The 11460-nt window shown below is 38.4% G+C and overlaps 1 protein-coding gene across 1 annotated transcript; it reads left to right on the forward strand.

Moving 5' to 3' along the window:
* The first annotated feature begins 1597 nt into the window (after nt 1-1597).
* On the forward strand, nt 1598-11034 carry ift46 (intraflagellar transport 46 homolog (Chlamydomonas)). The gene is made up of 12 exons (XM_083697517.1): nt 1598-1650; nt 1935-2031; nt 2149-2222; nt 2705-2856; nt 5309-5383; nt 5795-5888; nt 6532-6660; nt 6849-6967; nt 7238-7304; nt 7653-7713; nt 8295-8380; nt 8662-11034. The coding sequence occupies exons 1-12, from the start codon at nt 1627-1629 to the stop codon at nt 8752-8754; spliced, it is 1071 nt and encodes a 356-aa protein (XP_083553643.1). The 5' UTR covers nt 1598-1626; the 3' UTR covers nt 8755-11034.
* Nucleotides 11035-11460: the final 426 nt, after the last annotated feature.

Genomic DNA, 11460 nt, shown 5'->3' on the forward strand with positions numbered 1-11460 from the left:
GATTCTGTCCTTTGAGATTCTGGTCCATGATGACATGATTGCATCACACAATTCCTGCAGATTTTTCAGGTGCACTTTCAAGCTGTGAATCTCCCGTTCTACCACATTCCAAAGGTCACTAAGGTGTTCTATTGGATTCAGATCCGGTGACTGGGAAGGCCACTGGAGAACACTGAACTCATTGTCATGTTCATGAAATCAGTTTGAGATTACTTTTGCTTTGTGACATGGTGCATCTGATACCTATTCAACTTTTTAAACTATTAAGCTTTTTGTAACTCCAAAAACTCTCATCCGGTTAACCAACCAACTTTGCCACTCCCAACCACTCAACTAACCAACTCTCTAACCACTCCATTGAACTACCCCTAGCTCATCCTAACTATCTAACATTCTATCCATCAAACCAGCCAACCAAATCATCTCTAACTTTATCCGCTACCATGACAAGACAATCTCACTTTCTTTCAACTACCCAGCAAATCTATCTATCGAAACATCTTTAAACCTTTTACAGTACCAAAATAAGACTTTGCAAGCCCACAAAGTTTCTTCTGGAACTTATTTTTCTAGTTATGATTGATTTAATAATAACAGCCATGCCCATTGGCCTTATGGAGATAACCCCAAAATCTCCACAATACTCCTCAATTGGTGACAATGTTATGATAAGGAGAGGCATGCATGTTCCAACAGATTTGCACTTTCAGCTCGCAGCAGTAATATTGTTAAGAGTTGAACGCAAATGGTAGCCCATTAAATGCATTCAATTCCAAACAAGGCGGTAAGAAGATGAAGCGAAACTTTGGCTGACAACCGGAGAAACAATGAAATGCCTGATGATGCTAGTGCAGCCCCTCTCTATTCTCATGGCACATAAGGCCTGGGCTTGGTCAACTGTTTTCTGATGGATAGGCTAATCATTTAACGTTTTGAAATAAATATCTCAAGAAAAAAGTAATGTTAAGTGGGACTACAAAGAGGATGAGGCTATAGGCCTGAACTCTATATTTAATCTCTTTGGAATCCGATAACGCTTCTCTCCTCTATCTTTCAAGATGAATGTGTTAATGTAAATTATTGTATAATTATATTGTGTAATTTTTCCAATTTTAGCCAAATGTTAACCAAAAGCTTAACTTTGCAACCATGTTTATATCCCTCTGATGTGAGAGAATGAGGGAAACTTTAGGGCAGGAGATGCTGTCTTTGCTTTTGGCCAATGACAAGTGTCGTGGGTAGGCTATACAGCTTTAACACCGCCAACGCCAGTTTTCACCGAACTGTTATTTGACTCCCCAACAAAAATAGAAATCAGAAAATGAGCCAATTCTGGTTTTCCAAAAACTAAATAACTATTCCGATTTCTGCTTTGAACACGAAAATCGAATGGCCGCGAGGTACACGCACCCGATATCAGCCATTGCAACTGTAAAAACTTTTTGGTCGTACGTAAATTATGCGGTTTCTTATGACGCTTAAACCAGAGCACTCTGAATTCGGAGCAGACTTTTAAATTGAATAATTGAACGCACCCCTGGAAATATCCGGAATCGAAATACTAATTGTGGCCCACAAATCGCGAGATTTGGTTTCCCTTGGTGACGAGTAAACTGTTTAGCTTTCATGGAGAGAGCAGAGAAACAAAAGGTGAGCGAATTTGCAAAATTAGCAATCTAGTTAGAGTAGTAATAGTTACCACTTCCGTTCTTATAGAAAATGCAATCGCCTGTGTGTCATATCTTTTTCGTTAGCTGGCTAGCTCGCTTTTTTTTTTTACCCGTTTCAGGAGCTGGCTATGTCTACTCGATTAGTACTGTCTGACTGTGACTAACTGTTATGCATTTACTTATCCCTCTCTGACAGTTAGCTTGCTATCGAGCCCAATTATTTGCTGTTACGACTAAAGTTGACAACTTCTATCTCATCAACAGACCAAGTTCATTACTAACCAGCCCTACGATGAAAGTTTAGAGGTGAACGATTCAGAGGAAATCGCCAGTGTTTATACCCCAACACCGCGACAAACAGGTCTCTATTATATTAGCTAATTAGCCCCCATCACTTCAATGCCATTCACACAATGTTGCTGAGATCAAGGTTTCGAATGATTTGATGACATCTCACTTTTCTCCCCCTTAATACTAGTATCAAGGAAGAAAAGCAGACAGATTCATGATATGGCGAACAACAGCAGTGATGAATTTGAAGACGATGGAAAGGTGATTTTTAAACATTCTGTTGGACCAATGTCACTTAATTTAGGTTATGCAGATACCCACGCAATGACATTTGTATTAACTGACATGCCATAAATTGAACAATACAAGGTAAAGACCAAGGGTTATCCAAATGCATTTGAGAGTATTATAAGAAAATAAAGGACAGTAACAACTTCTGGGTTAAACTTTAAGGAGTCCTTTACTTGTGTATCAGGCAGCAGAGGAAGTCCATGCTCTGGGCCCAGTCGTGTGGTCTGAAACAAGAAGCTGATCAAGTTTTCCATCAGCTCTTTTAGTGTTTTACCCCTTTGAGCTATCAAGTCTGAAGCAGTATACAAAGCATTTACATCTCCATGTCACACCAATCTGTATGTTAATTACTGGGTGTGGTGAAAACTAGTTGCAAATGGTTGGCCTGATTACCTTGCAGTATAAATCTTACAGTCTGATATGTAAGAAAGGGGCTATCTATTGTGTTCCAGCCCAAAAAGAAGGAGCAACTAAACGGCCAACCTGGCTTGAGTGGAAATGATGATGAAGAAGAAGAAGAAGAGGAGGAGGAGGAGGATGAAGATGATTCTGATGAGACTGAGTCTGATGAAGAGGAAGGGGAGCCAGGATTGGCCCCTGAAGGGTGAGCATAGTCAAAGCACAGTGTTCATTGCACATACTAAGCTTACAGTGCTCAGTGCACAATAAGCACTGACTAATAATAGGGTACACTGCTTCAATACAATTGAATAGAAATAATACATTATGAGTGTTCTCAGTCATTTGAAGGGCCTCAGGCTGCAGTATTCAAAAGTATCTTTGTTGAGGTCTTTAAGAAGGCCATATACTCATATACATATACAGTGTCAACTGTACATTCTGTAAGCAGGCAGCAAGTGACAGTTGACAACATTTCAATAGGGAGAAGACAATGGAAGAACCTGACTGTATTTGCAGGTCAGTTTAAGAATTGAGGCAGTTGGAGGGAAGAGCGGTTGTCAGGAGCACTGATCATCTGAATTAAGATTCACATCAGTTTCGTTTAGCAGCCAGACATGCTTCACTAAGGTCCATTCTCCCCAACAGCATCACTGAATTCATCATTCATCTTTGAAAGAAGATAATTCCATAATGATAGATTCAGCAATATTACATCATCAGATACAAAAGGATGACTTCCTGCTTACAGACGACAACAACAGCATTAAAATATGCCAAGACTACTTTATGTCCACCCTTTAGGCACATCCATTTTGGAAGAGCCAATAGTGGCAATTTTAAAGATATTTAGATTCTGTTGTTGTTGATATCTGTAAGCAGGATGTCGCTGTTAGACCTTGGTTAAATGCATTTGTCATATACTTTAAATAACAAATAAAATTGCATTGCAAATACTCTTCTTAAGATATGTATTTGTCTCTGTTGTGTAGGATGATGTCATATTGCTAATTATATTGAGTTTACCTTTAAATGTAACACATACAGTGCCCTGCATAAGTAATGGCACAGTGAAGCATTTTTTCTTCTTTTGGCTCTACACTCCAAAAGTTGGATTTTAAATCAAACAATTACTATGAGGTTAAAGTAGTGTAGTTTATAGTAGTTTGTGTGATCGTATTTGTGTACATATTGGTTGCACCATTCAGAAATTACAACACTTTTTATGCACAGTCCCCCTATTTTAGGGTACCCAAAAGTAATGGGACAATTGGCTTGACAGGTGTTTCTGGTAAGCCAGGTGTGTTCCGTTTGTTCCGTGTATAACATTTGTGCAGGCATAAAAGAGCTGTCAATGTCTAGTATTGATTCTAGGCTTTGCATTTGCCTTTGGAGTTTGCTAGGTGGTGTCAATGAAAGTCAAGGAAGCAGTTATTTGGCTGAACTATCAGAAACATAGCTAAAACTGTAAGCTTGCCAAACTGTTTAAAAAAAAAAAAAAAAAGAATCATCAGCAATTGCAAACGGCCTGGTAGGTCGAGGAAGACTCCCAGAGTGGATGACCGAAGAATGCTCACCATAATTAAGAAAAACCCCAAAACAACTGTACCACAGATCAGGAACACTCTCCAGGAGGTAGGCATGTGTCGGAGACTACCATCCGCACAATACGTCACCAGCCAAACTGCAGACGTTTCACTGCAAGGTGCAAACCACTAGTTATGCTCAAAAAGGATGGTCAAGTTACAGTTTGCTAAAAAGTAGCTAAAAGCCTGCAGAGGTCTGGAAGGTGAATATTATCATGCAAGTGATTGCAAGAGGAAAGTTTGGAGAAAAAAGGATCTACCCAAGATTTACAGCATACCATCTCATCTGTGAAACATGGTGCAGGTGGTGTTAGGTTTGGGCATGTATAGCTGCCACTAGAACTTGCTAACTTGTCTTAATTGATGATTGTAACTGCTGACGGCAGCAGCAGAATGTATTCTGAAGTACAGAAGCATCTTGTCTGCTCGAGTGCAAGCAAATGCCTCCAAATTCATTGGATGGCGCTTCATCATACAGGAAGACAATGACCCAAAACATACAACTTGGGAGTTTTTCGGGGCCAAAAAGCGGAAAGGTCTTGACTGGCCAAGGCAATCTTCAGATGTAAATCCAATTGAACATGCATTTCATTTCCTGATGATAAGATTTTAGCAAAAAATAATTAAAAACAACTGAAGATGGTTGCAGTACAGGCCTGGCAGAGCATCACCAGAGAAGATACCCAGTGTCTGGTGGGGTCAATGGGTTGCAGACTTCAGGCAGTTATTGCATGCAAAGGATTGTCGACCAAATACTAAACATGAGTGCTTAATTTGGACATTTGATAAATCTGTCCTATTACTTTTGGGTACCCCTGTGATTATACATAAAAACTGTTGTAATTTCTGAATGGTGAAACCAATGTGTACACAAATACTATCAAATAAAAGATGAGAATCTCTACTTCACCTCATAGTATGTGTTTGATTTAAAATACAAACCAGAGCCAAAAGAAGAAAAATGTTCACTTCACTGTCCCATTACTTACACAGGGCACTGTATATGCATATGTCAAATGCTTGCTGAAGTTGCGGTCAGATTTTCACCCCCTCACTGTGCGTCTCCTGCAGTGCATACGACCCAGCAGACTACGACCACCTTCCTGTCACAGCAGAGATCAAAGAGCTTTTTCAGTATATCACTCGGTAAGTGGGGCCTGCTCTGCAGCCACAAGAGTCAAAAAAGTCTACAGAGCTGTGCTTTTCATACAACCGTCTATGCTTAATGTCGCATCGTGAACTCCTTTTACAGCAGCTATTGTTTATTGTTTATTGTCCTCAGCTATTGTTTAAAGTTCCTCAGTTTATTGTGTCTTCATGCAGTGTTGTTAATGTATCTTAATATGAAGTGTTGAATGTTTTAAAGGTATATTAATCTTACCTGGTCAAATTTTTTCAATATTGTTCAAAACATTTATGTTTAATATCCATACGAGTCCATATCCCATTATTTGGGGCTTGGACTCATATTTACATTAGACGAACATTGAGGCCTGAAAGCATCTGACAAACCATGGTTTTGGAATGTTATGTCCATTTAATGTTTCCCACCTGTAGGTATACTCCTCAGGCCATTGAACTAGACCACAAGCTGAAACCCTTTATACCAGATTTCATCCCAGCAGTGGGAGATATTGATGCCTTCCTTAAAGTGAGTATAACAAACCAACTTAATTAATTAATTAATTAATTAATTAATTTAAGGGTTGTTTCAGAATTTTTTTAACCATATCTATGTATTCTACTTACCAGCAGTGCTGTCGATCAATGGGTACTATTTTGGAACCTGTCTGTGCTGTCATTGACATGGAGCGCCTTCACCGGATAGCATTTTCCTCATGAACCACAATGCTACTGCAAATACACTACAAGGGGCAACAAGTTCAATCTGTCAAAAAAGCACCCAAATGAACTCCACATGACACTTACAACTAATAATAAAACAGTGGCAGTCCATCAAAGCTTATTCGGTTCTTAATATTGTCACTTCGAAGTCAAATTCACCACAAAGTCATAGATTGAATGTTAATTTGTGCTTTTTGGACAGACTTAACTTGTAGCCCTGTGTACAGGTTATGGGAGCCAGTCACAATGTCTTGAAAAACAGAGCAGCTGACCTGTGTAGAGAGAACACCCAAACCTTGAATCGCTGATCTGATTGTTGAAAGCAAAAGAGTTGGTTGCTGAAAGCAAAAGAGTAGCAACCTCAAGGGAGGAAGGAAGGAGGGAAGTATGCATTTGAATGGTATTTGGAATGGGGCCAATGACTAGCTTATGTTCTGTTGTAAATCTAGGTCCCACGGCCTGATGGCAAACCAGACAACCTGGGGCTCTTGGTTCTAGATGAGCCCTGCACCAAGCAGTCAGATCCCACCGTGCTATCACTGTGGCTTTCAGAGAACAGCAAACAGCACAACATCACTGTAAGTTCAATGCAATGCAATACAATACTATTTATTATATAAGGCATCTTCAGGAACAACAATAACAAATATCACTAACACATTAAATGTCCATGCAACGTCAAACTGCACATTACTGAGGACACTGCTTTGTCACACACACATACACTTACAAACTAAACTATAAACCTTGTCTGTGCACTGTTTAGGAGGTGAAAGTGAAAAGCATTGAAAACCCTGAGAAGAATCCCAAAGCGATAGAGAACTGGATTGAGAGCATCAGCGAGCTGCACCGCTCCAAACCGCCTGCCACTGTCCACTACACCAGGCAAGTGTTACAGTTAACTGACATTAAGATAAGGTCATGATCGGGAATACGTGTGTCAGCCCAAATGTAGCTTCACCACTTATTTAAAACAACTATGGTTACAACCATCTTATTTCACAGATGATGGTTTTAAATTACATTTAGTAAATTACAGTAACTGCCCTGAAGAGCCTCATTCCATCAATACAATCCTAGGCAAATTAGGATTACCTTAATCATTTCAATAAATTATATGAATTTGTTTCTGTATTACAATATGTTTCTGTCCAGGCCCATGCCAGACATTGACACTCTGATGCAGGAGTGGCCATTTGAGTTTGAAGAGCTTCTTGGAAAGGTGGGTCCCAAAAATGTATGAACCGAAAAGTGGAAGGTTAGGTTTGCTGTTATCAAAGTTAATGGTTCTAAGTTTCCTTAACTTTTATCTTTATTTACTGTGGGAGTTAGAGTTAAAATTATTATTGTTTATTATTAACAGTGGCAATTTGACCTGTTTACCACTTCCTGCAAGCTGTTTCCTGTTCAGTGTTAAATTATCTGATCTCAGCCTGCACATATACCTAACCTGGGTTTGCTTCCCGGGTCTGACTATTCTGTCCTATGATCACTCTTCATTTGTCTTCATTTGTCATTTGTCAAAAATAATGCTAGACTCCTCTCCCTCAACCTCTTCACCTCTCTCTAGATTAACCTACCAACTGCTGACATCAACTGTGATTTGGCAGAGTACATTGACATAATATGTGGTGAGTTTTACCATGTAATATGTGTTGAGTTTTTTCTTACTACATCTCTAGCCTGTTACCAGATCTAGTGTGTGCTTTAAGCCAAATTCTCTATCTATTGTCATCATACTGCACATACAAATCTGGGACCAGGCTACTCTGTCTACTAGGGTTGAGCAGATGTAAGGTATTACTGGATGAATATGGTATTTAAGCGTATACTAGTATTTCTGTCAATACCGTCTCCACCTGTATTTATTATTTATTTATTATACCCACCAATATTTGTTTAATAAACATTGTCAAAATTAAACTTGCACACAAAGATCAGAAGGTATAATCCATAACTCTTGTCTGAGGTCAAGGGGTGGAGGAGGTCATAAATGTGACTTTTGGGCTAATAATAATGATGGCCAGAGAGAGAGAAATTACTTGCCGTAGATTTGCTACAAGTTCGAGTCATGTTGAAAGTGTGCTAAAAGGTATTACTGTATACAGTGGTATTTTGTAGGGAAGGTATACCAATTTGAGAATACTAATACCCGCCCAAGCCAAGTGTCTACACAATGAAACATCCGTCTAATTATTTTCCCTCTCTCAAGGTATCCTGGATATCCCTGTCTACAAGAGCCGGATTCACTCACTCCATGTGCTCTTCACACTTTACTCTGAGTTCAAAAACTCACAGGTACATCATGCCACTAACTAACCACAGACAACAAGCCAAACAACTTTCTGTTTAATTTCTGAATAAGCAGGGACCATCTGGATTAATCAGCTTGTAAGGTCTGCTGTGATTATGTTGCATGACATAATCTTTCTATCATTTCTCTCTGACAAATGCTTAAAAGCGTTTGGAGTTGAGTCGTCCATAAACAGTTTTTGCAACATTTCCAGAACAATGGCCATAGTAATCTGCCGTTTCTTCTGCTAAAATGTAGTCTCAACATTCTCCTCTCCTCATCACAGCACTTCAAAGCGTTAGCGGAGGGCCAGAAGTCTGACACTCCGTCAGCTCCTCGCTCTGCTACTGGAGAACCGGAGACGCTGACATTCGACTAAAGACAGCTTTTTTATGACCTGAAGTCATCAAGGCCCCAGCATCTAAGAGACTGTTTGACCTTAGGGGCCACCGTCACTCTCTTGACAAAGTCAGACTCTGCCATGCTTGAGTGTTGGAAGATGCTACCTTGATAGAATCACTGATCTGACATGACTGGATCTGTGAAAATATGTGTCATGGAAGATTGTGTTTACATTTTCCAGTGATGTGAGATCAGTGATTACTTCAAAGGAAGGAAAGGTGTCAAAGTGTTCTGTTTAGCAGACACCTGTGACATCTTGAGGTTGGTGAATCTTCACAAGACAATATGTTGAATGGACAATAACAATACTTCTTACACTGATTTTCTGCTCTACCCTGTTTATTTTAGGGAGTATATTCTTATGCTGGTGATGATGTGCAAGGAAATTGTTCATGAACGTTTTATTTTGATGTGCCTTTAATTTTAGGCATAACTTACTTTGACAGTATGTAAATATTAAGTTATACACACATTTTATATTGTGCTTTTCAAAGATACCAATACTGGTATTGACAGCAACTTAATGGTTATGCTATGTTGGAGGTGGAACCTTGTTAATACTGACAAATCCACAAACTGCTCCAATTAAGAATATTGTTGTTGGTTGATAAAACAAAACCACTCCCTAACTGTAACCCTCAAAATAATGCACTACAGTGGCTTTGGAAAGTATTTAGACCCTTTCACTTTTTCCACATTTTGTTGTGTTATAGACTCAATTTAAAATTGACTAAATTAAGATTTTTTGGCGTCAATCCACACACAATATCCTGTGTGTATTTAAGCGAAATATGAGCAAAAACACATTTTTTTTAAAATGTCTGTATATTTATTAAAATTGAAATACAGAAATACCTAATTTACATAAGTATTCAGGCCCTTTGCTATGACACTTAAAATTAGCTCAAATGCAAACATGTTGTCAACAAGTCACTCAATAAATTGAATTGAGTCCATCTTAATGCAAGGATAATAGTTAATGTGATTTTGGAATTAATTTGTTTTTATAGGGTCTCTGATTTGCATAGGAATCAATTACACACTGTGGATTAGGTTGTCAATACAACCTGAGCAAATGGAGAGGAACAAAACTGCTCAGGAATGCGACCCTGAGGCCTGGGGAGACTATAATGTTGAATGGCATAGAGGAGGAAAAAGCATGGTCGATGGGACAACATCATCTCAGCCACTCTCCAAAATTGGTCTATAACCAAGTGGCCAGAAGTAATCCCTTAATGGAAAATAATATATCTCACATCAATAATTGTGTTTGCAACAATGAATTCAAGTGATACAGCAAAGAAAGTGGCTGGAAATGTGTTTATTTGGTTTTACTGCAGAGCATTAGGTTTATGTACCATCCCTTGTGTGAAGAATAGTGGTAGCTGCATTGTGTTGTGGGTATGTTTGTTACTGGCAGGGACTGAGGAGTTTGTCAGGATCAAGACAAAATTATGAAATTTGCTGACTTGGTAGTGACATCCTAATCCACACAGTATGTTATTGATTCCTATGCAAACCATTGACTATAATAACAAAAGATATTAATTCCGAAATCACATTAACTATTATCCTTGCACTCAGATGGACTGAATTCAACTTGTTGAGTGACTTGTTGAAGACATTTTTGCATTTGAGCACACATTTGCATTTTCTAGTGTCATAGCAAAAGGTCTGAATACTTATGTAAATTAGGTATTTCTGCATTTACATTTTAATACATTTGCAAACATTTCTAAAACTTTGCTTTTGCTTTGTCATTGTGGGGTATTGTGTGTTGATTGATGGCAAAAAAACCCAACATTTAATCCATTTTAAATTGAGTCTATAACACAACAAAAAGTGAAGGGGTCTAAATACTTTCCAAAGCCAGTGTATGCCATGTTCAACCATCCCAAATGCATTAGAAATGTTGTACACCTTTAAATATGCCTCAAGTTAAACACATATCTTGGCATAACACAGGGATCAAACAAGTATTTGATTTTGTCTTACTTTGGCTTTAATTCAAAGTAGTCTTTTGTGAAATTAGTTTGACAATGTATACATTGTACCTCCTATTGCTAAATCAATACACATTTTTACACAATAGAATGTCTGTGTGTGAATTATGTAAGAACAAAAATGAGAGTGTAGAGTACTATGATGATTCACTTCAATATTACTGTGTTATTGAGAACATAATTAAACAAAAATTAAATTATGTTAAGGTTGCTTTTAGATAATAGTAGCTCAAACAAACTGGAAAATGTAGCATAATTATTTCAGTATTCAAAATGGACAAGACTGCAACATTCTGAATACCTGTTTTTTCTCACCCCGAGAATAAAGGTAAACAGGTCTTCGTGGTAAGCATATCTTGATTAATTTTCCATACAAAGCAGAGTGTTATAATTCAAATGCATAGCGAGATGTGATGTGTTTCACAGCCCTCAAAAGACGCTGTGAATTATAAGCAATTATTTTCTAATTCTGCTGTTCATAACAGTTAACCCATGACTCTGTCATTACATTAGCCTTAAAAGTAAGTCTGATCTCTTCCTGTTTACTTTAAAACCAAAGAACATTCAACTCTTCACACATTCAATCTCTGGTTGGGGCCTCCGTTGGGGCTGGGGCACAGGATGTTGATGAGTACAGTCAGTGATGGCATGATGTTGAACCGGCTGATTTTGAAATGCTG

This window comes from Argentina silus (genome assembly GCF_951799395.1).
Source record: "Argentina silus genome assembly, chromosome: 2".
NCBI classification, from domain to species: domain Eukaryota; kingdom Metazoa; phylum Chordata; class Actinopteri; order Argentiniformes; family Argentinidae; genus Argentina; species Argentina silus.